This window comes from Microcaecilia unicolor, chromosome 6 (assembly GCF_901765095.1).
Source record: "Microcaecilia unicolor chromosome 6, aMicUni1.1, whole genome shotgun sequence".
Classification (NCBI taxonomy): domain Eukaryota; kingdom Metazoa; phylum Chordata; class Amphibia; order Gymnophiona; family Siphonopidae; genus Microcaecilia; species Microcaecilia unicolor.
Genome location: NC_044036.1, coordinates 288,116,607 through 288,143,956, shown reverse-complemented (window position 1 = coordinate 288,143,956; position 27,350 = coordinate 288,116,607). Strand labels below are relative to the sequence as shown.

The following is a 27,350-nucleotide window of genomic DNA, read 5'->3' as shown; positions in this document are numbered from 1 at the left end:
GTTGCCTCAATCCTATTGTTTGCAAAAACTGTAGAAGGCTACATTGTCAAGTTATTAGATAGCTATCTTGTTAGTCATAATATCTTGCACTCTTTGGTTTCCATAAAAATTACAGCACAGAAAATGTGATAAGAGTTTTAGTTGCACCAAGTAAAGTATTGTTGGGTCAGGGGCTGAATGCTATAATTGTTCAGTTCAATCTTGTGCATTCGATCTTGTCGACCATAATCTTCTGATTTTCAGACTCAATGAACTAGGTGTCAATGGCAATGCATTGCTTAAAGGCTTCCTGACTCTTAATATATCTTTTTTTCTGCACCTTATAACTTCTATTTGGGAGTTGGAAACCTGGTTCCCCAGGACTCTGCTTGTTCCCACTTTATTTAATATTCTGCTCCAACCTCTAGGTAAACTGCTAGATCAATTTAACATATCCTATGTTATATATACCGATGACATAACTCTGCTGTTGCCAGTTGTTTTGGACTGGTCTTCCGCTTTGGTAGCTATTACACACTGCGTTCAAATAATTGAACAGTGGATCTTGACTAATTATCTTAAACCGTGAAAAAACTAAATTTGTGTGGCTAGGTCACTGTAATCCTACATTTTCTCAAAGTTCACTATTGCCTCCGATTCTTTTACATTTGAATCTAGCTCCAAAATTTTAGGTGTGGAAGTGAATAGTTGGTTAACCTTCTCAGGGCATATTAAATCCCTCATTCAAAAATCTTTTTATCAAATGAAGAAATTACTGACGATCTATAAGTTCTTTGATGCTGCTCATTGCAGAGCGTTAGTCCAAGGTCTGATTAATCTATTGTAATTTTATTTATGTAGGATGTTCAAGTACCTTGCTGAAAAAAGTACAATTAATTCAGAATTCGGCAGCCAGATTAATTTTTGCAGCTGGTAAGTTGGACTCAATAATTCCTCTGTTGATTACTTTACATTGGTTGCTGGTTGAGGCCAGAGTTCAATTTAAATTATGCACTCTTACCTTTAAGATTTTAAATGGTTTAGCCCTTTCTTATATATGCAATTGGGCTAGCCTTCTCCACAACAGTTTGTTAAGCAAACTCTGCACTAAGTTAATTTACTTTTTCCGTCTATTAAGGGATATAATTTACCAAACAGCCAAGATATGGAATTCTCTCCCAATATCAATTCAAACTACTAAGGATTACATGGAGTTTTGGAATAACCTGAAAACTTGGCTGTTCAACAAATATTTGATGTCAACTACACGAATTGAGAGAATTTAAATTGTAATTCTAGTATTATGGTGTCCAATTTTGATTCTTGTCACTTGATATTTTGTACTGTGATTTAAAGCTGTAATTCTTGAACTTTTGTATTCAATTTCTTGTTGTTCTATGATCCACATCAAACTTTATAGGTTACTTGTAAAAAAGGCCCGTTTCGTACAGAAATGAAACGGGCGCTAGCAAAGTTTTCCTCGGAGTGTGTATGTTTGAGAGAGTGAGTGTGTGAGAGAGAGTGAATGTGCGCGCGTGTGTGTGTGTGTGTGTGTGACAGAGGGAGAGTGAGACTGGGTGCGAGTGTGTGTGTGAGAATGAGAGTATGTGCCAGGGTCTCCCCCCCCCGGTCTGTCTCCCAGTTGCAGGGGGGATTCCCCCCTCCCTCCCAGTTCCAGGGGGGCTCCCCCTGTCCCTTTCTCCCAGTTGCAGGGTCCCCCCTCCCAGTTGCAGGGTCTGTCTGTGTCCCCTCTCCTTTTGTCCTCAATTTAAAAACGACAATGTGAAGCAGCAGCTCCTAGGTTTGCTTGTTTGTGAGTGTATAGCAATGACGGCTGCGTGGGGGAGTTGAAACAGAGATTAACTAATGGGCTTCCTTGCTTACCGTACACTTGCTTGGGTCACTTCCACTCCTGTGTATTAAACGTCCTGAAGCATGTCATAGGTTTGCTTCTTTTGTTTTCAGTGAATGGGATGACAGCTGCGCTGGAGTCGTAGCCAGTGGTGTTTTCCCCCCCCCCCCCCGCTTCCGAGTCGCCAGTGGTCCTCGACCCCGAGCCCTCACCCGCCTCCTCCATTGGACACTCGCCGCAGCCATTTGCTCGCCGTGTTGCCGCCCTCCCTCTTCGTCCTGAGCGAGAGTGTGAACCTGGCCTCTCTCCTGCTTTCGGCTACTGATTGGCTCCTTGAATGTGCTCCGCCCTCAACGTCATTACGTTTGACGCGAGGGCGGGGCCCACATCTGCTGCTACAGAGCTTCAAACAAACGAACTGGCTTCATTGACGTCAGTGGTCAATGGAACGTTGAGAGTGCTTTTTATGTCCAGATGGGGCGTGGCTGAGTGCGGGAGTCCGAATAGCCTAGGTCAGGAGCCACAGTTGGAGAGAGGTGAGCTTCAGAACGTCTGAGGGGGATTCAGAATGTCTGAGGGGGATTTTATTTATATAGATTGTGGAATATAAGTAAGATGTAACATAACACCCTTCACTATTGGCAACCTTGGTGCCTATGTTGGATAGGAACTACGGATTCTAACATTTCTGAAAGTGTGAATCCATGTTAAGATTCTAAACTTCCTTTACACACACATTTCTACCATCTCAACAAAAACCAGCTGCTTGTTTGCTCAATCTCTTCCTATCTCACCTCTCCAGAATAACTTGGCTGCTGCCTTGATACTTCAAAAGTGGAGCTCAAATGTCCTGGAAAGGTACTACTCTTCCTGTTCTCATGCCAGGTACAGTGAATCTGACAGGCTCCCCAGTGCAGGCAGCTACAGCCATAACACAGGCAGCTGCAGTCATATACACATCATATGCAGCCAGCTAGTTCACATTCCTTTCTCAGACTCCCACACCACAGATGTAATTACCACTGTTTAAACAAGCAGCACAAGAAGAGGAGAGGGAGATAGAAAAAGAAATCAGAAGAATATCAGAAGGGGCGGTGAAGTAAAGCAGAAGATGGGTTAAGTAAGGAGAAAAGCAAAAAAAAAAAAGAAAAAGGCAGAGATGGTTCCAGGTACACAATGCCCTAGAACAGAGATCCCTACTTCTTACCTTTTTGGTTTGGGTTTCTTGCTCCTCTTGGGAGTTGTAGGGTCAGTGAGATTAAGATTCTGAGGAGCATCTCTCAGTCCAAAGCTCTTTGCAATATGGCCCAAATGCAGGGACTTAACATGGAAGATGTGCTTCAGGTTTCGGGGATATGTGGCGTAGGATCGAATGAAGGACTGCAGGGCTATGGAAACAAAGGAATAAACAATTAGCACAACTTGTAGAACACACACACACAAAAAGTCAGATGCATGCTTACAGGTGAATTAAGCAATCTCTCAGTTTTAAATTTCAACTCCCAGTTATTATGAGAAAGACCCCTCCTAATCAAAGAATAAAAATAACAGAAGAGGCCTATGACTTATGCCCATTCTGTCTGCCAGGCTAGGAGTCCAGACAGTAAGTTGACTCCAGAGACTAATCTTGAGCACCTTCCTCCACCAGGACCTTCTTCAAGAAATCCCATTACTCCCTAGGTCCTCTAAAACAACGTCTGTCTATAAATCCCTACCAGACATGGCATACTCACCAATCTTCAGTCAAAAATGTCTCATTTTCATGTCTGCATTGGTATCTTTCATCAGCATAAAATGTAACATTTGCCAAGCAGACAGAATTTAAAAAATATACTTTACATTTTGACCAACACTGGAGAATTTTCATATTAATGGAGGCCCAGGTGTCATGATACAAACCTGGGGGAATGGAGACTCAGAAGTAATTGGGGGAGGGGGTACAAAACAAACAAACAGTTCTTGCTTGAGAGATGGTACAGCAGAGGCAGTTGAAGTCAGTAGTTACAGAATGTAAACCTGCTTGAAACATAGTAACATAGTAAATGTACGGTCCATCCAGTCTGCCAAACAAGATAAACTCATTTTACATGGTATGTGATACTTTATATGTATACCCGAGTTTGATTTGTCCTTGCCTTTATCAGGGCACAGACCGTAGAAGTCTGCCCAGCACTGTTCTTGTACTAAGTTCTGAAGCTAACGTCGAAGCCTCTTAAAATTTACACTCAAGTCCACCCCTATCTATTCAGTCACGATCAGGGCATAGACCATAGAAATCTGTCGAGCTCCCGTTTTGTTTCCCCAATTACCGGCGTCGCCACCCAATCCCGCTAAGATTCTGCGGAACCATTCCTTCTAAACAGGATTCCTTTGTGTTTATCCCACGCACGTTTGAATTCCATTACCGTTTTCATCTCCACCACCTCCCACGGGAGGGCACTCCACATATCCACCACCCTCTCCGTGAAAAAATACTTCCTGACATTAGTCCTGAGTCTGCCCCTCCCCCTTCAACCTCAATTCATGTCCTCTAGTTCTACCGTCTTCCCGTCTCCGAAAAAGGTTCATTTGCGGATTAATACCTTTCAAATATTTGAATGTCTGTATCACATCACCCCTGTTTCTCCTTTCCTCCAAGGTATACATGTTCAGGCCAGCAAGTCTCTCCTCGTACGGTTTGCAACACAAATCCCATACCATTTTTGTAGCTTTTCTTGGCACCGCTTCCAGATATTAATTTCCAGTAAATGCTCCAAACGTTTTGCAGTGCAATGGTAAGGGACGGCCAGATATTCAGTGCAGTCTGTGGCAACACAGTATACAATGGTGCAATTCCAAAATAGATATAAAAAGGAACTGAATATATCACATTGCGCAGCCCTAAGAACTTTATATGGGAAGAAAGCAAGTGGTGGAAATAGCCGGGGAAAGAGGGACAGATGATAGTTCTTGGGTACAAGCCACCATCTCTAAGAGACTGAAAGGAAAGCATGCTTGGCAGTGTGTCTGTCTGAGTCTGTATCTGTCTGGCGAGAACACAGATAACTCTTATTCACATTAAAACAAGAGGTGTCAATATAGTATAGGATTCATTGTATTCAAAAGCTCACAAAAAATGTAAATATTTTCTCTTATACAACGAAACATATAGGGCAAGTGCACTCAGACTGCAGTGAAGGGCTGGCTGTAAGACTGCAGAAGTTAGGCTCCATACACGAGGGCTCCTCCACTACACTGGTTCACATGCTGCAACTTCTGTGCCACTTCCAAAGCTTTAAACTCAGCAGGCTCAGTGTTTTATTCTATTTGATCAGAACTGAAACAAATCCAGGATGATTCCTGCAGGGGAAGAAAGGCCTGTCCTCGGGAGCCAGTCTCTACTCTGCCTGCTAATAAGGTTTCTCTTGCTGAAGCAGTGAGGTCCCAAGACACATCCTGCCGGCCTTTCACTTTTCTCTGTTCTGATGCTTTACCTCTTTACTCGTTTCCCAGCCACCTCCTTACCTGAGGCATTAAATCATGTGCGAGGATGAGCAGAAAAGGAGAACACAGTACAAGTAGCTGACATCTGCAAGACATCAGTCTAAATGTCCACTCTATGTTTCAGGCTTTGTATGGGAGTTGAGGAAGGGGGTACATGGGTAAAATACCTGCCTCACATAGATACAATTTTGATATTTTAGGGGGTTTTCACAAGTAGAGTGAAGACACAAATAAATCTTACGTTTTCTGTTTCTAAAATGCCCTATGAGACACGCTGCATCCCCTACAAATGCACCCAAGGGCATCTCACAACAGAGAGAAACAGTGTCATCAACTGTTTCCCTCAGAAACTGCACAGCTGGAAAAGGTTTCTTCTAGCTAATCCAAGCCTCTCCAGGATCATTTAAGATGACACAAAAAAAAGTCACGGTTAATGCATGGAAATATTTCAGGTCTTTAAGACAACAACGCGATACCATTATGACTGGGATAAGGCCATTCCCTCAAGACCTACGTGCTTCTGCCTAAGATGTGGCCATGTAACTGATTAAACCACTGACCTTTTTTCGCCCTTATGACATTCTCCTCAGTGGCATGGACATAGTCCTCGAATGTGGTCTGCAAGACAGTTGCTCGTTCCCTCACTTCCTGTGTGACCATACCCGGCGATTTCTAGTGGGGGGGACGAGATTAAATCAAAGGCTGACTGACTGGCAGAATAATAAGAGCAGTTTAGAATAGATTTAATAACAGTAAAATGACACAGTAAGCACCATGGGGACACAAAGGGTAATCCTTCCAATATTACTGGTAAAAAAAAAAGAATTATTATTAACATAAAGATGTAAAGGATGAACACAGAGAGAGGAGGAGGAGCTGCTGGGAAGCAGGGAGGGCAAATTTAATTTCTTGTTTTAGGGTAGCAGGTTCTTTTTCTAAGTAATAAAGTAGGTGGTGACAGTAGATGGATTAAGAGCAGGGTCCAATCTTCTCTTGGTAAGCAGATGCACCAAGAAATCTTCTTACCCTGTATCCTCCAGAGTGAATTCTATTGAACAATAAACTTCCCCCCTCTCCCTTACATAGGAAGAACAAGGTATCAGAAGTCATTAACTTCATTAATGAATGCTCTTCAGGATTCCAGTCATGGTTTCTTTTCAAGCCACATACCAGATGAAAATGGACCCTTTTTTGTCCTTTGGATTGATATTCAGAACCCATACAATATGGTGTGTTAATGCTCTGAGCCCTTCACCTTCAGCCTATCAAACTGGAACAAAGACCATGCATACTTCATACCCTCATGCTGTGCACTGCTTCTGAAACCATGCCTCACATATACTCTTGTTTTGAAAGCTGCCATGGGTTACCTGATGGGTACAAAGTATGTGCGGTCACTAGCACTTGCCTTTTCTGAGAGTAAAATTCGTCTGGAAAAGTGCATGTGAAGATTTGAAAACAACTTCTAGGTGTTATTTATTCCTCTTTTGACCTAACCATGCCCCTGGGAAGGTCTCAGGTCATGCAGATAAAAAGGTTACATACTGTTAGCCTTACAGCAACCAAAAGTTTTTATTCAACAACTTGCAAAATCAACTCAACAGTTTTATACAACTTTACAGCTACCAGAACAACAGAAATCCAGATAAAAAGTTAGTGTGATTTTAACCAAAATGGGGGGGGGGGGGGGGAGACTATTCTCACAATCTGATTAACAGAGCTAAAATACTGAAATTTATGCTTGATATTGTAATCAGTGCCAAAAACTGATGCAACATTCCGTAGTCCAAATATCTTTTTTCCTATATTCAGTGGCAATGTTTGTACAAGTCAGATTGCTGACTATGTTGTCCCAGCTTGATATGGATCTGCTACTTCTATGGTCTGATGTATATAGAAGGTGAGGTTAAAAAAAAAAAAAAAAACCGCACCCCCCCCCCCCCCCCCCCCCAAGATATTTTTGCTGTTTTCTCAGCAACCGCTTGGGAATTTAATGTGAAATTTTACAGCTTTATTTGTTGTTAATATCTATGTTTATGTGCTGACTGGAATGAGATTATCATTAAACATTGAGAAGTTACAGACTTTTTAGTGTGACCACCCAGCAATTTTCACATGTTCAAAAATGTTCCCGCTATAAAACTACCATTATTTGAAAAAAACAAAAATGGGGTACCACCTTACTTTCAATGATGTCACAGCGACATAGACTTTTATCTGGGGAGCAATGTTGGAGTCCTATCACAAGCTCTATCCAAATTTGCAAACAATCGTAATACTCAAGGAAGCACTGCAGATGATTTTGGACAGCCTGCCACAGGGACCGATCGACAAGACTTAAGAATTTCCCACAGCGACTGAAGGCCTACGTTAAAGCTGGGGGTGGACAGCGAAATTCTGACTCATTGGTGTCCATTTTCAAAAGAGAAAAACATCTCAAAAGCAGCATAAAGCGCCAGATGGAAGTTTTTCATGGGAAAACGTACAAGTTGTGATTTTTGAAACTTAGGCTTGAGATAGCTTTTTCCGCATTCGTCTAAATTGAAGGGGAAGCGTTTTGGGCGGGCATAGAATTTGGACGTTTTTCTGGTACAAAGGAACAAGATAAAAATGTCTAGGGCAAAAACTGGGACTATCTGGACCTGTTCCAATCACAACTAAAGTCACAAAAAGGTGCCCCACCTGACCAGCTTGCCACTGGAGGGATTAAGGCATGATCCCCCTTAATCCCCCAGTGGTCAGCTGGGGGATTAAGGAGTCCCCTCCCACCCACCCACCCCCAAAGATGTGACAGTGATAGTAAATACCAGGCTCTGTGACAGTTTCAGATATTAGAGGAAACGCAATGAAGCTACAAAGTAGCATGTAATGTTGCACTTTTATTTTCTGATTCTGTCCAGGGACCCTGCGGACTTTACTAAGCCTCCCCTTCCTTGTGTCTCTTCATGTTTCTTTCCTATCATTTCTGTAGTTCTACCCCTTCCTCAAAATCTGTCTGTCCACATTATGTCTTGGTTATCATTTTCATGTATTAGACTGTGAACAGCTCTGAAGGCTGCCATAGGGCGGGATAGTAAATTCTGAATAAACTTGGAAACTTAGTAAATTTAAAACAAAGCAGAGAAAATATATCTTCACTCAACATGTATTTAAACTCTGGAATTCATTGTCAGAGAATGTGGTAAAAGTTAGCTTAGTGGGGCTTAGAAAAGGTTTGGATAGCTTCCTAAAACAAAAGTCCATAAGCCACTAAGATGGACTTAGGGAAAATCCACTGCTTATTTCTAGAATAAGCAGCAAAAAACGTATTGTACTGTTTTGGGATCTTGCCAGGTACTTGTTACCTGGATTGCCCACTGCTGGAAACAGGATTCTGGGATTGATGGACCTTCGGTCTGTCCCAATACGGCAACACTTATGTACTTATGTATAGCAGCAAGCAGGTCACTGAAGTAGCCTAGTGATCAGTGCAATGGACTGTAGAGAAATGGACCCAGGTCCATAACACATTTTAACTAATACACTTGTGGTGGATAGTGTGAGCCTTCCAAAACCCACAAAATACCAACTGTATAGATAGGAGACACCTGCAGATCTGAGGGCTTTTGCAGTGATTTACAGTTAGATACAGTAGGTTTTTAGGGGACACGATACAAAATATGGGTGCTAATCTGGGATTTTGTACCTGGGTCCATTTATGTGAAGTCCAGTGCACTGACAACTAGGCTGCCCCTCTGCTCTGACTGCTGGGATGTCTGTGTGGTCAGCTTACTAGGAATGGTGCCACACAGCCATCCCTTTGACTTTTTGTGCATTTTTCACTAGGACTTTTTTTTTTTTGTTTGAAAATGGTACAAAGAAATATATAAAGAGCACAAAAACGTCTGGAAATCAGAGATTTTCAAAACAAAAAAAACAGATATTTTTGTGGTTCAAAAATTGCTATGTTTAGGATAAGAATTTCAGAGATTTTCATCAAAACTTGAATCTGATGCTGTGAAGTTTCATTCACAAATACCTGGAGATTTTGCTCTTTTATAAAGTATATCTCTCCTCCCCACTCATCCAACCCAGGTCATTGCAGCCATAGTCCTTGGCCAAAAGCCCAACAGTCATGAGTCCTAATTCTATCTACAAGGTGTTGCCACAGGGCAATGACGGACTCCCTCTCCCCAGAGGCTGTGTACACTGCCCCTGAAGCATTTACAGCTTCATTTTCCTTATGTCCACTCAGAACAAGACAAGGGTTAGGAATTGAACCCAGATACTCTCATACTGATCCACTGAGAGAGCCTCTCAGTTTCATTTTTGAAATTTGATAGAAATAGTCCATGAGCAGAGGCCAAAGAAATCACTGTCCTACCTGGCCATGAAGGTCTGAATAGTCTATCTGTTTCATACCATTTTAGGAAGCATAACATATGGATTGTTGTTTTCTGAGCATGACCCACCTCTCCTTTTACAGTTTCATGCAATCAGAGCTGCTCTTCAACCACATTTAGCTTTAACTCGTCTTTCCCCTAGAAAGAAACTTTTTTTGGACTAAAATCCCAGCTTTGCAGACCATTTCCTCTCTGAGCCTGTTATCCATCTCCAAGTGTCAACAGTTCTTTAACACACTAAAACTAGATTGCATTTATCCCAGATGCTGTGTCCCATAGGCATAAAATGCAAGGGACCTTTGATAAATTAGACCCTTAATGTCATATCTTTTTCAGTTCAAGAGTCCCATCATCACCTTCACTATACCATTGCGGGCTGGGGCTGCTGGAAACACAGACTCAGCCTCTTTTCCCCTTCACATATATACACAGATTTTAGGTTGTTTTTTTTTGATGAGATGAAAAGCAAACGATGCACTGGAAAATTCAAATATCTTAGACTTCAAATGGGAAGATGGGATTTTTATTTTAACTAATCTGAAGTTTTTCAGAGGTTTCCTTTAACGTTGATCTATGATATATAACTCTTTACTGAATATTTCCAGTCAGATAAAAGTAGGGGGATTTCCATGGGCTGTTAGTTCTATCAGAACAATATCTAATCATGGCCCAAGCGAGAGAAATCTTATTTCACTTGCCATTCTCAGATCAGTAAGTGGCCTCCCCAGTTTCGCACCCCTGCACCCAGGGATGTCAGACTGGAAAAAATATATATTCCAAAATCTGTAAGTACCTAAAGGGAAACCCAGATGATCTGGTTGCCATATCTTTAAAAAGATACAAAGAACAGCGACCAAAATAATTAAGGGGATGAATGACTCTCAAATGAGGAAAGGCTAAAGAGGTTAGGGCTCTTCGGCTTGGAGAAGAGACGGCTGAGGGGAGATATGGTAGACGTCTATAAAATCACGAGTGGAGTGGAATGGGTAAATATGAATCATTTGTGTACTCTTTCAAAAACTGCAAAAACTAGGGGACAATGTCATAAGGTTACGTAATAGGACATTCAAACCTAATAGGAGAAATGTTTTCCCATTTAACATATAATTAAGCTCTGGAATTCATTGTTGGAGCAAGCAGTAAAAGCAGTTAATGTAGCTGAGTTTAAAAAAGGTTTGGACAAATGCCTGGAGGAAAGGTCCATAAACCATTATTAAGGAAGATATGGGGAAAGCCAGTGCTTATCCCTGGGGTTAAGTAGCCTGGAATCTTGCTACTTTTTGGGGACTCTACCAGGTACTTGTGACCTAGATTAGGCACTGTTGGAACAGGGTATTGGGCTAGATGGATCCTTATCTGACCCAGTAGGACAACTCTTGTATTGTAATGATCTGATGAGGGAGTTATAGTCACTGGTATAATCATAAAACGGAAATATTCTTTTACATCAGTCTGCAATTAGTCATAGTTAAAGGTTACTCTTTGGGGAAGACAAGGTCATTCCAATGGCTAAGAGCCAGCCTGGGCAGACTACAGACACCTGCCATGGAACTAAAAGAACTGGACCTTTGCTGTTGTCATTAACAAGATGGCTTCTCCTCTTCCAATGCCAAATGGAAAACTGTTTTTTAAAAGTATTTTTTCCAGCTGCATTCACAAGAACCCAGTGTCCCCCTCCCAGCCCTTTTTAATATGAATGTGAAATTAGCCAAGTTGCCCTTTTCCCTGGCGGACAGAATCCTCCGTTATTAAAACTAAAGCACTTTAATAATGAAAACTTTTTCCTCTCTCCCCCCGCTACCCCACACTTTCTCTCTCCTTGTGTTTTAACTGTTTAAAATTAATGAGAAGGAGGGGGCATATAGCAGTTGTCAAAGCGATATTGAAAAGTTGGGCAGCCAGGACCGAATAAGCAAGAAAATCCCTCCAGAGTGTTAAATAAACAGTGCGTCAGCCCCTTGCTGAATCGCACTGTTGGTTAGTGTACACATTGTGTAACGGCACTCAGAATAGATCAGAGAGCCAAGGAGGCAGCGAGAGAGGCTTCAGAATTCCAATAAAGGCCTGAAATTAAAGACAACCTGCTGCAGATTCCAGCAGAAAATTAAAGAGAGCTCAAGCTTAAGTGACAGATGACTTGGTTCACTGTCAGAACTGTCAGGGGATTTAGTGATAATGTGGCAATATATTACAAAGGAAGGGATTCAGAATTTTTTTTGTCTTTGCCTTCTTCCAGTCTAAATCCTGAAAATCCGCCATCTATTTCTCTCCCTGGTTTAACAAGAAAAAATGAGGGATTAAGATGAGGGCACAATTCAACAAACAGAAAGCACTCATTTCTCCTACCTCCAACCCCTCCAAAAATATGGCAGAGAGAAAGGAAGAATGCCTGTCCAAGCTCCCAAGACAAGTTTGCTTTGTTTTCCTGAGAGGTGCCTAGACTGCTACAATTCTGGTTTCACAGAAGGCAGAGTAAGGCTTGCAGGAAAGCTAACATTGAGCAGCACTAGGCAGAAAGATGAGCCCTGCAGGAGTCGCTATGTTGTACAAGTCAAAATAAGAAACGATCAGTTAAAACTGTTTCCTAGAAGTAAAATTCCACATATATATATACAGTATGTGTTTACAAAATTGAAAGAGAAAAAAAAAAGGTGACCTAAAATAATTGACTAGAAAATGGAAGACTGGAGTTGAAACCCTGGCTCTGCCAAAGACAGTCATTGTGACTAACTAAAACACCTTTCCCAGTGCTTCAGGTATCCACTTACCTTGTAAACTCTCTGGTGCTGAGACTTGAACTTGTAAGTAATTTGTTCTCAGATGTCCTCATTTAGGGTACTATATAAATGTCAAAGCACTAATCTATATTTATTTCTATGGGTGCTTGTGGAGACATTTTATTGATCTAAAACTACACCCAATCTGGAATAAAGCACCAGCTGATTTTTTTATCCTATGCTGTCACCAAATAAAGCATGTAGAACAAAAAAGTCTGTTTTCAGGCAAAATGTGGCATGAATATAATGTGAAGTCATGCAACAATTCTGCCTGTTGGGCTGCATACTTCTCTACATTTAATAGGGCAGAGGTTTGGAAGGAGAATTAATCATGAGGGAGAAAATGTTGTTTAGACCACGAAAATCAACAAAATGTTCGTTATAACAATAAACTGTCCATTTAGTCAAAACCAGAGAGCCGTATGCAAGCTTTCATGAGAGCAGCTCAAATAAGGTGTTAATATGCTAGTCCTTCAACATGGTACATATACAGATGGAGTGAGAATAGCAATTATTTCACAGCAATGAATCCTTCCCACTTATCATAGCTCTTTTACACCACATCTGTACATTTGTTTCATTATGTTTGCCATTTATGCACATTTATTGTAATCTACTAACGACACTGGATTGGTGGAAAATAAACAAACAATTAATCCATTCATTAGATTATTGAAACTCCTCCTCTGTTCTTGTCCTCCTCCTCGCCCCCCCCCCCCCCCAAGTCCAATTTTCCCCATAGTAAAGCTGAAATCTTACAGCTGTGTGTTTGGGAAGGTGATAACAGAGAAATTAAGTTAAACATTCAGATACATTTTAAAGTAAAGGGTAATATTTAAAAAGGAGATTTACCAAATAGATTGCCCACAGTGAATATTGTTCCCCCTCGGGGCAGCTAAAAGTATATATATGTTTCCACAACGTGAGCACTTTTAACCAGTTTAAAGAGCGGCACTTGTAGGAAAGTGGTGGAGTTTGGTCAAGAGGGGAAAGAACTATGTGTAGATTTGGTTTTCAAAATATGTGCACTAGTTTGACCACACTTCAGTGCCCGCAAAAACAGCATCTAAAAATCAAGCAGACGCTTTGCACTCACCACCTGGTGTTTTCTCTTTGCAAATATGCTGCAAGGTGTCTGCACATTAATGACTGCACCTGCTTTGCAACACCACAACTACAGCATACGTTTCCTAGATTTCCAGCTCACGTTTGTGCTAATCTTCACTGGATAAACATTTTGCCATTGACAGGCAGTATACTGCCACATAACACAGCGGATTCAGAGCTGAGATTGAGTAAAACCAGAGCGATGAAGAGCAAGTAAGGGTGTGTTCATGCATCTGCACATAACGCACATGTAATAATACATCACTTTTGCAGATCCTTGTTGCTAATCTGATACGGTTGCCCTCTAGAGGGACAAAAAGGTATTACAGAACCCAACTTCCTGCTGATCCATTCTACTGTACGGAAAGAGTGCGTCTACTTTTTAGACAATTTGTATGTAGGCTATTGCTGGGCGCATAGCCTGGTGGAGTGGAAGTAGAGTTATGATGTATGTGCATATTTTACACAATACTCAGGTATACATGTACCCCCAGATTCTATAAATGGTTTGTAGAAGTCACTACTGATATCTGCAGCAACAGGATTTTCAAAGGCCTGTGCTCTGGACAGGCCTGAAAAGAACACACATATTTCCAATTTTGCAATGGCAATACACACATACTTAAAAAAAAAAATCTAGACTTGTACCAAAAAAGACATGTCAGCTTGCTGTTCACTTGGATCTCCGGTTTGCAGGTATGATTGAGGGAGCAATTGTGTTTATCGCTCTAACATGACTCTAATTGGCTTCCCTTGGAAATCCAGGTTTGTAAAATTTGGCATTTACATATAGGCTGCATAATCACCCCTAACAAGTGTAAGTGCCAGCACTTACATGTTCAAAACCCCAACTGAAGCTGCTTTTTTCTTGAGCAAGTTTCTTTGTAAAACTGCTGTTTTTGTGGCAAACTACATATGCATCTCTCAAGTCCTTATAGATATTGTATAAAAGGCTCTGTGTTCAGCAAGCCTTTTGTATAATACTTGGGAAATTTTGCACATCCTGATTTGAATGGCGCAGTTCCTAGACAAACTACACTAAATCACCACTTATTAATGTTTTCAGTAGTTTGTTTTAGTTTCAAAAGATAAACCCCTTGATAGTCAGCCAGTATTAGGCTGTGCGGTGACTGTCCAACGTCGGCGGTCAGACTAGATATTCAATGCCGGGCTGTATCCGGCGACCAACATTCAATATCTGGTTTCACTGTTAACTGCAGTAACCTTAACCGGTTAGGACGATATTCAGCACTAACTGGTTAAGTGCTTAGAGATAGGCCTGCTATTTATGCGGCCTATTTTAACCACCAAACATAGTCAGTTTGGTGCTGAATACCCATGCCTAACCAGCTATATCATGCGATACAGCTGGTTAGCTGCTAACCGCGGATATTCAGAAGATAACCAGTCATCTCTCGCTGGATATTCACACGTAGGCGCTAAAACACTATTTAACTGGCCAGGTGCATTCTGGCCAGTTAAATAGTTTTGAATATCGGCCAGAAAATTGTAAATAACTACTTTTTCAAACATTCTGTAGAGAAGAAACACAGCTCATCATAGACCATCACCTTTTTGCTCTGTCTTCTGGCCTTAAAATGCTCATCCATCATTAAGCTGCAAAGAATGTCTTCCATTTTCACTTCTGAGACACTGAAACAAGGGAAAGGCACCATGCATCAGGTACGGGTGATTTGGGCATAAATTACTATTACAAACTCTTGACAGATTTGCTGTGGATGTATAGGGTTGCCTGCTTCCTACCACACCAAACAGCATGGGCTCCTGGTGGGCCTGGTCCAAGTATGCACCCTGTCTGGCTTTATACTTTGATGCTAAGGGAAAACAGAAGATGTGCCCACTCAGATACTCTCTACAGTAATTTTATTACAGATCACCTAATTTATGCAACAGATATGCATATAAATTAACACTGATTTTAAAGGGAAAGTATGCACATACTTTCCTTCTGAAAATGATCTCATGGACATTATACACCAAGCTCAGCTGGACCACCAGTCACCTAGGGCAGCAGCTCCTGGGGAGGTGGAAAAAGCAGCTGCTGGCTAAGCAAAACAGGACCTGACAACTATATAAGCTCGAAGAAACAACAGGGAACATTTTATCAACAGGGAGAGTGGGCAGGGACAAACTGCCCATTTACACACATTATTCAGGGAGAGGTGGTGTTCAGATGTCATGATGGTTGGAGGGTCCAAGAGGCTTGAGAATTAATTTGGTGGTAGGGTGTGTGTGTGGCGGGCGGGCGGGGGGGGGGGGGGGTGCATGGCTGAAGTTTTGTCTAAAGCCCTAATCTCATACACTGCCCTGGTATAAACACACAGACTTACATCTGCTATTCAGCAGTACAAATTTTCTAGCCTTTTTAATCCAGTGTACACCCAAGTCTAAATCCCACCCCTAGGAATGTCTTTGCTCAGATCAGATGAACATGCGAATGCACAGGCTGTATGCATATCAGTTTAAGTACAAGTATAAGGCCATTTTCATTAAAAGTCCATTTCTACATTTAACTATTGTTCATTTTAGTCCTCAGTGTTTTATCTCTGTCATCACTCTTTTGTTGGTCAGAAAATTAAACCCTATAATTTCTTAAACATCACTTTGTAATTGTGCTTTAAAATCCACTCTGGCAGCCCCTGTGCTGCCTTGGAAGAGGGAGGTCTCCTAAAAAAAAAAAAGCATTACCCTGGTAAGTAGGAAGTAATCCTATAGCCAGGACCTGCCCACCAGGGGATGCAATATCCTCTCGCACTGTGTCTCCAGGGGCTGCTGCCCAGGAGGGAAGGGTTAGGACAGCCGTTGTAGTTGGTGATTCAATCATTAGGCATGTTGAGTGGCTGGTGGATTTGAGGATTGCCTGGACATTTGCCTGCCTGGTGCAAAGGTGGCGGACCTCACGTGTCACCTAGACAAGACTTTAGGTAGTGCTGGGGAGCAGCTGGCTGTCTTAGTACATGTGGGTACCAATGACATAGAAAAATGTGGGAGGTGGGTATGGTAGCTAAATTTAGGCTTTTAGGTAGAAAGTTGAAATCCAGATCCTCCAGGGCAGCATTTTTAGAAATGCTCCACGTTCAAGACCCAAGAGGCAGGCAGAGCTCCAAAATCTCAATGCGTGATTGAGAAGATAGTGCGGAGACGAGGGACTTATTTGTTAGAAACTGGGCAATATTCTGGGAAAGGAGGCGGCGATTACGAAAGGACAGACTCCAACTTAAATCAGGATCGAACCAAGCTGCTGGCACTAACATTTAAAAAGGAGGCAGAGCAGCTTTTAAACTGTTGGGGGGAAGCCAACAATCGCTCAGGAACATATGGTTTGAAGTAGGGTATCTTTGAAGGATACTATTAAAACAGGACATTTAGGGAATCCCAATAGAGAGGTTTCAACAATGATGAAACAAAGCCAGGAATGTTTAAGGGGAGAGCACAGTAAAGGAAGCAAATTATCCCTGTCAACTTCTAAGCAGCTCTTAGATGCAGGGAAAAAACACAATTTAAGTGTCTGTTATTCAAATGCTAGAAGTCTTAAAAATAAAAAGGGAGAGTTGGAATATATAGCACAAAATGAAGAGGTAGATACAAAAGGAATCTCTGAAACCTGGTGGAAGGAGGACATCTAAACCCAAGAAATCAAGATATTTATTTATTTTTGCATTCCTGTATCCCACTATTATCCAAAAACAAGTTTCAGTTCAAAGTGGCTTAGATTTCTATTTATACCTGTTTTCAAAAAAAGTCAATAAAAAAGGAAAAATACAGATTATTAAGAGCTCACTTTTTGGGTCACATCATCTTCAGGCTGGAACAAGCTTTCCAGAGCCAGCAGGGTGTAAAGAGATGTATTGGTTTAGGAAAAGCAGATTTGGAAGTGGTGCTGAGAATAGATTAGAGAAGCGGATTGTGAATCAGAGAGGCCAGGGTTCAAATTTACACTCTTTGTGACCTTGGGTAAGTCACCCAAACAAACGAAGAAGTGGAGAACTAGGATCCTCATGGGTGTAAAGTGGCAAATACCCGTGAGGATCCTCACTTTTTATGTTTACCACATTGGGTAAGTCACTTCACCCTCCACTTCTTCAGGTGCAACCAGATAGTGGAAAATTTGGGCAGGGAATTAACTCAAGTAAATGAATACGTGACTGCCTTGCACTCACATTTAGAAGAGTTGAGTACTCAATTTCAAATCCAAATTCACAAAAGTGAATGTCAACAGATCAAGACCCAGCCTGACCTAGAACCCCTGGGGACAGTTTATAATAAAGTTTTCTCTGCTGACCTGATGCTGTAAGCGGCCAATGAGTCGATATATTTCACCTCAGAAGGAGCAAGAACCAGCAGGCTGTTTCCTTGAGAACCAATCCGAGCTGTCCTCCCGATCCTGTGAATGTACTCTGTAGGAGAGCAGGGAGCATTATACTGAAAGGGAAAAAAAGAATAATACTCAGTGCTGATGAGAGCAAACGTTTAATACATCTGGCCCTCAGATGGCTGATAGGAGGCAGTCAGAGGCCTGTAATACCAATGTCTAGTTACAACTGGGTGAATGGAGACGACTGGAGCCAGAGGTGAAGGATGGGATCTTAAAAGCTGCTCAGGTTCTCACTTAAACATCATTGATCCAATATTCAGCACACATCGGTCAGCATTTTTAAGCCATAGAGAGCTGTGGGCAGAATTAAGGGGAAAATAGGGCTTACCTGCTAATTTTTTTAGTCCCTCCAGACCATATGTAAAGCCAAGCAGATAACCTTTGTAAACAAAAACCGCCAATGTACAAATTCCCTCTCTATTGCCCATCCTCCAGCTAATCCAGAAAACCACCTCTGTTGCCCATCCTCCAGCTAATCCAGAAAACCACCTCTGTTGCCCATCCTCCAGCTAATCCAGAAAACCACATGCTGCTGTTGTCCATGCAACCCACTGAACCTCCCCTTGACTTGACCCCATGATAACTATTGAACATTAGACTACTGTCTCTCTTGAATTCCTTTTTTCGTTTGAAACAAACCTGAACAACCAGATCTCACAGCAGAAAACCATGAGCACCCCCAATACCCACATTTTATTCATCAACGACCGTGCGGATATATGACTACTACTACTGCTTATCATTTCTAAAGAGCTACTAGACGTACGCAGCGCTGTACACTTGAACATGAAGAGACAGTCCCTGCTCCACAGAGCTTACAATCTAATTAGGACAGACAAACAGGACAAGCAAGAGATAAGGGAATATTAAAGTAAGGATGATAAAATAAGGGTTCTGAACAAGTGAATAAGGGTTAGGAGTTAAAAGCGGCATCAAAAAGGTGGACTTTTAGCTTAGATTTGAAGACGGCCAGAGATGGAGCTTGGCGTACCGGCTCAGGAAGTCTATTCCAGGCATATGGTACAGCAAGATAAAAGGAACGGAATCTGGAGTTAGCAGTGGAGAAGGGTGCAGATAAGAGAGATTTATCCAGTGAATGGAGTTCCCGGGGAGGAATGTAGGGAGAGATGAGAGTGGAGAGGTACTGAGGAGCTGCAGAGTGAATGCACTTATAGGTCAATAAGAGGAGTTTGAACTGTATGTGGAAACAGATAGGAAGCCAGTGAAGTGACTCGAGGAGAGGGCTAATATGAGCATAACGACACTGGCGGAATATTAGTCGTGCAGCAGAATTTTGAACAGATTGAAGAGGAGAGAAATGGCTAAGTGGGAGACCTGTGAGAAGCAAGTTGCAATAGTCTAAGCGAGAGGAGATAAGAGTGTGGAAGAGGGTTCTGGTACTGTGCTCAAAAAGGAAAGGGCGAATTATATATAGAGAAAGAAACAACAAGTTTTAGCAGTCAGCTGAATATGTGCAGAGAAGGAGAGGGAGGAGTCGAAGATGACCCCAAGGTTACAAGCTGATGAGACAGGAAGGATGAGAATGTTATCCACAGAAATAGAGAATGGGGGAGGAGGAAAGGTTGGTTTAGGGGGAAAGATAAGAAGCTCAGTCTTGGTCATGTTTAGTTTCAGATGGCGTGGAGACATCCAGGCAGCAATGCCAGACAGGCAGGTTGATACTTGACCCCATAATAACTATTGAACATTAGACTACTGTCTCTCTTGTATTCCTTTTTTCGTTTGAAACATACCTGAACAACCAGACCTCACAGACAAAAACCATGAGCACCCCCAACACCCACATTTTATTCATCATCGAACGTGCGGATATATGACAAAAGGTGGGCTCTGTGCCAGTCTGGAGGGACTAAAAGAAAGAAAATTAGCAGGTAAGCCCTAATTTCTCCTTCAATAGCGTCCCTTCATACAGGCATCAGACAGATGGGAAATACCAAAGCAATGACCATTAAGGGTGGGTCACTTGAAGCCCCACCTGCAAAACCCACATCTCAAAGGCCACATCCTGTTGTGCCTGCACAAAAGGTTAGGAGGACCAGACTGCCACTCTGTAAATGTCCTGAGGAGGAACCAGAGAACACTCTGCACACGAGGTCACTTGCCCCCGTGTGGGATGAGCCTTCAGGAATGAGGGAACCAATTTCCCTTTAAGAAGATATGCCGAGGCTACCACTTCTTTAATCCACAGCGCCATGGTAGCCTTGGACGCTGCTGCACCTTTGTTACAGCCACTCAAAAGGACAAACAGGTGGTCCAAACAATGAAATTCATGAGTTTTCTGCAAGTTCATCTGCAGGGTCCTGCAAACATCCAACTTCTGCAACCTGCACTGCTCTGGAGAGCCTCCTCACTGCCCAACATCAGCAGCAAAACTGACAGAAGGAAATCAAACACTACATTGGGAAGAAAGGACAGAACCAGTTGCAGAACCACTCACTCACTGGAAAACTTGAGGAAAGGCTCCCTGCACAAAAGAGTGCAGCTCTGATATCAGACACATGGAGGTTATAGCCACAAAGAAGACCATCTTCAGCGTGTACCCCCCTCCCCCCCCAGAGGTGCAAACAGAGGGGAGACCAATGCCAACAAAACCAGATTCAGATCCCAAGAGGGGCACAGGACAAACCAGCGGGCAAAGACGGAACGCACAACATCCAGAGCCACCACCTGCACTCACAACGAGGCAAGGGCAAGGCCCTTATCCAAACTGTTTTGCAAACTCTCCAAGATATGTGGAAGAATGCTCACAACGGAATAATATGCTCAATGCACCAATCCTCAAAAATATGTAACATGTGAACATACCCCAAGGACATAGACTGCTTCCTAGAACTCAAGAGTGTTGAAATGATCGACCTGAATATTTCTTCTTCTTAAGCACTCCCTCTATAGAGCCAGGACATAAGACAAAACAGTGCCTGATCTGGCAAGCGCTCCAGCCCCTGTAACAGAAACTCCCCCAAAAGCAGAAGATGCAGCAGTTAACATAAGAACATAAGAATAGCCGTACTGGCTCAGACCAATGGTCCATTCTAGCCCAGTATCCTGTTTTCCGAACAGTGGCCAAGCCAGGTCACAAGTCCTTGCAGAAATCCAAATCATGGCAACACTCCATACTACAACTCCCAGGCAAGCTGTTGCTTCTCATTTTTGTCTCAACAGCAGACTATGGACTTTCCCTCCAGGAATCTGTCCAAACCTTTTTTTCAGACCCAGATACACTAACTGCTGTTACCACATCCTCCGGCAAAGAGTTCCAAAGCTTAATTATTTGTTGAGTGAAAAAATATTTCCTCCTATTTGTATTAAAACTATTTCCATGTAACTTCCTCGAGTGTCCCTTAGTCTTTGTACTTTTGGAACGAGTAAAAAAATCGATTTACTTCTACTCATTCTACACCACTCAGGATTTTGTAGACCTCAATCACATCTTCCCTCATCCGTCTCTTTTCCAAGCTGAAGAGCCTAACCTCTTTAGCCTATCCTCATGCGAGAGGAGTTCAATCCCCTCTACCAGGAGACACATCAGATCCCAGTACCATGGTCTGCAAGGCCAATCCAGCACAACCAATACTACCAGATCCTTGTGATGGCTGACTTTCTGAAGAGACTGCCTATGAGAGGTTATGGAGGAAACATATAGAAGCCCTGACAATGCTGCACTAAGGCATCCAGACCCTCCAATCGAGGATCTCTGCGTCAGCTGAAAAACCACTAGGCCTTGGTTTTGCAAAATGTTGCCATCAGATTGAAGAGGCGCTCTCCACTTGCCTACAATGAGTTGGAAGGCACTGTCCCCCAGACTCCATTCCTCCGGATCCAGCACTATCTGGCTGAGATAGTCCACCTGCACGTTTTCTACCCCAGCTATGTGCACCGCTGCCAGTCCTGTAGATGTTTTCCCACTCAGCCCATAAGGAGAGCCTCCTCCTGAGCCACCAGACCCCTGCTGGTGCTGTCCTGGCGACTGATGTAGGCCGTGCGTGATCAGACAGAGGCTGCTCCTCACTGCCAGTCGACCCCAACAAAGTGGCTCTCCTGCATTAAACTGCAGCATTAAGACTCCAGCAAATTTGGATGCTACACCAAATCCGAAGATATGCTGCTGCTATTTCTTCTGTGTCCCGCGGGATTTCTGGCTTGCATGAACTGCAATGCCATGACGCTGTCTAGCGGGTCCCAAAGCGGGAACACCGCTTAACTGTCTCCATGGGAGTCGCCATTCACCCCAGACTGTCACATGTACAGCACAACGTGTCCCAAGCAGTGAGTCAGGATCTCTCCCCTGCACCAACCAGAACCTGCAGCCCTCCAAGTGGTTCTCAGTCAAACTTTAGTCACACTTACCACTGCTGGTTGCTCCCCTCAAGCTCAGTTTCCATAAGTCTTACCACAGATGAGAAAGGCTCAGGACCGATACTCTGTCCCATGCTCTCCAGCAAACCTCTTTCCTTCTTTTTTTTTTTTTAAGGTTGTTGTGCTGGAAAAAGAGAGCTTCACAGGAAACAGGAGAGAGGTGAAGGGAGGGAAGAAGTCAATTCACAGGGTACCACAGACAGGGATATAAAGACCTCCAGATATGACTCTGCAGACTCAAGCCACTCACAAAGCTCAACTGGACCAGGAGCAAAACACTCAGAACCAGCAGCTGAAAAGTGGGTCCATCTATCCACCTGCTGGAGACAGAAAATACTGAGGAGCTGGATTAGATGCCAAGAGAGAGATGTCTCATTTTCAGTTCTCTATCTTCACCCGCTGGTTGCTGGTCCATTCTTCCTTCTTCACCCTTCACCACATCTGCTCTATTCGTTCTTCTCTTTCCTCTCAATCTCTTCGCACTCTCCTCCTTGCCCTGGTGATCACTCAGATCAACTTCTGTAATTCTCTTTATGCTGGTCTTCCACTACTCTCACTTAAACATCTTCAACTAATCCAATCAACAGACGTTAAACTCATTTATCGTGCACACTGCTTTGATCACATCACCCCTCTCCTCCACCTTGAACTTTGGCTGCCCTGCTCCTCATGTATCCACTTCAAAATTCTTATGTTGTTTTTTAAACGCCATCCTCCATCTGCCCCAGCCTATTTGCACAAATTTCTGACCCCTTATACTCCTTTCCACTTTCTCCATTCTTCCTCTGATAATCTACTTTGCACTCCCTCTGCTCTACATTTCCCGTGACACCGCCTTAAGCTATCTAGATCCTAAGCTTTGGAATTCCCTTCCCTCTCACCTTCAAACTGTCTCCTCCCTTCCCAAAACTCACTTTTTCTCTCTAGCTTTTGACACTCCCGCCTCTCAAGTTTGTCCTTTGCTCTTTCTGTAGTCCCTAACCTCTCCCCACCCTCAGCTTTCTCTGCAACTCTACCTCCATCAGCATTACTTCTTGTTTTGTAAACAGCTTAGTCACCTTTTTGGATCTATTTGCGGTATGTCAAGCGCTGGAAAACAAACAACTATCCCACAGGTTTAATGGAATCTGTGTGTACATTTTACACCACCAACCATGCACTTGGTGGCACCACCCCTTCTTATTGCTGGTAAAAGTGAAGCAAGGGCTAGCCATGACACTAGGCAGACTACATGGCAGAAACATGGTACCTATGCAGCAGGAAAGCAACTGGCCCAGAGCAGCCTGCTGTGGACAGCATAAGTGTTTTCACCATCATACAGGGGAAAATTCAGTGGAATTTTCAATGGGTTTTCCTCCCACCTCATAGTTATGCAGCCATATTTCTCTGAAAATTCACTTCAGAGTAGCTTACTCACCATCAGTAAAGTGATCTGTGTGAAGTACTTTATTTATAGCTCTGAAAGGGCAATCTAACTCCTACCCTAGTTAATACAGACAGGCCGTCTATCCAACCTATCTCTGTAGAATAAATATTGGTTATAAACAAAGTGAAGTCCCCCCTCCTTTATAATAACAAATCTTATTAGTCCCCGCACAGCAGCATTCTCTTTCTTCAATGCTGTAGTTTCTCTGTCAAAAGTCCTCTGTCACTCAGTCAGTGGAGTGGTCTATCCCATCACAGCCAACAAGGTTCTCAGGTACATGCAGGCGTGTAACTCAGCCAGGGTACAAGATAAGGAGAGCAATCTGTATATATTTATGGAGGATGACCCTAGTGTGACAAAGCATGGGCACACTGGGCAGTGTAGATGTTGAATCTTAATGTGAGGGCACTTAATTTACTCTGGTCTTGATTAATGCATGGCATGCCTCTCTCTCCCAGCTCAGAGAAGCACATGGGGCAGAGGTAATGAGCTCAAATAATGGATAATGAAGACAAGACTGGGAGAATAGGGACAGCGAAAGGCAGCTTAACAGATAACTTGTCAATAGCATGAAAAAAAGCTCTCAGATAGCATACATTTTCTATGGGAACAGAAACCACACACACACTGAGTTTAACTACAATCCCTCTTGCTGCTGGATACACCTGAATCCTCTGTTAAAAGCAGCTTCTGCCCTAGGGGGCACATGTAAGATGCGATCAGGTATTAATTGTGCCCTGCAGGTCAGTGCTTGTGGACTCAGCTCCAGGGGCAAAGAGACTTCCCAAGGGCTTTAGAGCTTTCACCTCATGCTTAGGCATCAGCAGCAATATCCAATTTACATTTCTGTTGTCCACCCAGCACGAAATAATTTTTGTTAAAACCATTAGCAGTAGCATATAAATATATTGTGAGACTTTTATGGCATGTTTCACTCAGATAATTATTAAAAGTTAGATGTTTTTACCCGTTACTGCAGAGTCAACTTAGCTATGGAAAATTCAGCAGTTGTTTCCTTCCCTTCATGCATTATCAAAACTAGGTTCTGGTGAAATGCACCTAGTTATCACTGGCAGGAAAACAGAACAGCCTGACACTGATCAGCTTGGTAAAGTCTGCGGTTTCTGAAGGGCTGATTGACCAGTGAACTGAAGAAATCATTTAAAAGAGAGAATGGTCTTGTTATGCAAGTAGCAGATAACTGTGTTCAAAGGTTGGCTCCTTTACAACAGCTGCCAGTTCTTTTCTGCAGAATAGTTTTAAGATTAAGTGGCTTTCAACCATCTATGAAGAAATGGGTGGAAAAAGCAAAAGCAGGGAAACCAGGGTTCAATTTCTATAGTCACTCCTTGTGACCTTGGTCAAGTAACTTCACCTTCCAATAACTATGCACCTAAATGTAATGCACTTTGCGAAGAATTTGGAAAAAAGTGTTTAATCTAAAACAGGCGTTCTCGACCCAGTCTTTGGGACACACCTAGCCAGTCAGGTTTTCAGGATACCCACCAATGAATATGCATTAAACAGATTTGCATGCCCTACCTCCACTATATGCAAATTTATTCATGCGTATTCATTGTGGGTATCCTGAAAACTTGACTGGCTAGGTGTGTCCCAAGGACTGGGTTGAGAACCCCCGGATCTAAAACAAACAAAAAAAATCCTGTGATGAGTTCTAAAGCAGTGTGACACTTCACATGGATAGGTGTATTCTCTCCATCTCTTTATGATGCATTAAATTTACATTTACAGTTGCTACATAATCTTTTCCTGGAAAGAAAACATTTCATTATGGAAGCAAACTCTGCAGACTATGATGCATACTAAACAAACAGCTTTTGATTTGCTCAGGTAAACTATCTGAGAATTGAGACATTGCGTACATAAACCAACCAAAAATAGTGAAGATGGCTCAAAAGAATGGATCCGTGAGTACAGATCAAAACTCACAAGGAACCAAGAACTGGTTGTGTTTTGATCTGAACTCACATCTCCATTCTTTTGGGCCATCTCCACTACTTTTGGTTCTTTTGGACTTCCAAGCCAGTTTTTGCACTTTTGTTTTCACCTTTTCCTGTTTTCTTCTTGTACCCAAACTTTAGATTGTGTCCCCAAATGTGGCTGCAAAATTAGTGAATGGGGTTAGGGGAAACAGGATTGCAACTCTCTCTCTAGATCTGCTTGGGTCTTGCCCCTCTTTCTGCACCAGCTTCTTGTTAGATTGGAAACCATGCAGAGGGGTAGCAGCACATATTCATGGGCCGTGTATTAACCACCACTCTTGCCCTTCTTTGGGACATGATGGAGAAGAAATGGTTGACAAAAAGAAAGACTGAAGGCCTGCCATTTTGTTTTGGCCAGTGTTTTAAGTCATGTTGAATAAAGAATTGGGAAGCACTGCCTGAAGTAACAATGATGATTCCTGATCTCAGATCCAACAGCTTAGAATGAAATTGTTTTCGTTTCTCTTTAGCACATAAAACAGTTTCTGCTTCCACTGAATTAGTTTTTAATAAACACCTCTCTTATTTTGCTGAAGGAAGTTTGCCTATGTACCAGTTCATCATTCTTGTCTGGCAAGTTGCTTCTTATACATACCCTTCACCATCTGCAGCTCCACTTTGCTACACTGAATGCTGAACAGTTTCCCTAAGGCACTGAATCATGCTCCATATTCAAATCCTGTCTAAACATCTTTGTGAGGTTGATTTTAATCTTTAAACTTGGTTAAACCTTGACTCTAGAATCATAGTCTTGATGATTTTCTGTAATACATAAACTTCCTGAACCTTGTCTTGTCTGTCTTGATTAGACTGTAAGATCCTCAGACCAGAGCCTGGCTCTAGTGTGTTATCATACTGCAGACAATGAGCAGGGCTGGAGAAATCATTTGCAGCAGGAACAGTAGTAAACTGTGACTGGTGTATGCACACTTTACAATGAAAGACATATGAATCAGCTCACGCTCTTGTGAATGTGCAGGCACAAAACCAACCTCACCTGGACAATCCATGTGACCTGAGGTAGATCCAGCCCCCGTGCAGCCACATCCTAGACCAAAAGTAAAATATATATACATAATTTAAGTATCATCAGGATAAATAACTTCCTTATAGCCAGGAAATGAAATTTCAATGCAATTCACATCTGTTAATGAGCAAAATCATTTCAGACATGTACACAAAGATATAGCATCCACTTGGATGCCTAAGCTGCCATTTCTCCTGTACCTTTGGGTTCTGTACATCTTAAAATGCTAGACTAGTTCAGTTTCACTCAAGACTTCCGGAAGCATAGGCACCAACAATACAAAATGATTGAGAACGCTTAATATTGGGAGTGCTCAACACCCACAGATCTGGTGCCTATGTCTGGGAGTCACCTTAGCAGAGAAACACCTCTTGATACTGGCATGGGTAGGGGTTTTGAGACTGCTTTGTGTTCATGGTTACACTTGTGCATCAGAGATCCTTACTGAGGCTCTGCCTTGAACTCTGAACTTATTCGTACATTAAATCCTGAAATTAACCCAAAGAAAAGCTCAACCCTAAGAACTGCGGTGAGGGTTGAA

General features: G+C 42.5%; 1 protein-coding gene across 3 annotated transcripts in view; it reads right to left on the bottom strand.

The window, feature by feature from the left end:
* The window catches only part of DDX31 (DEAD-box helicase 31), an 88,139-nt gene that overhangs the window by 14,969 nt on the left and 45,820 nt on the right, over positions 1–27,350 (bottom strand). For 2 of the 3 annotated variants that reach the window (XM_030207772.1, XM_030207771.1), the window contains exons 16-20: positions 26,780–26,830; positions 17,884–18,023; positions 15,152–15,233; positions 5,875–5,986; positions 3,039–3,219 (exon numbers count right to left, since the gene is read on the bottom strand). In XM_030207772.1, the coding sequence (XP_030063632.1) occupies positions 3,039–3,219; positions 5,875–5,986; positions 15,152–15,233; positions 17,884–18,023; positions 26,780–26,830 (566 nt within the window). Of the gene's footprint in view, positions 1–3,038; positions 3,220–5,874; positions 5,987–15,151; positions 15,234–17,382; positions 17,482–17,883; positions 18,024–26,779; positions 26,831–27,350 lie in introns of those variants that run through there. The other variant, XM_030207773.1, reaches the window with a different exon arrangement.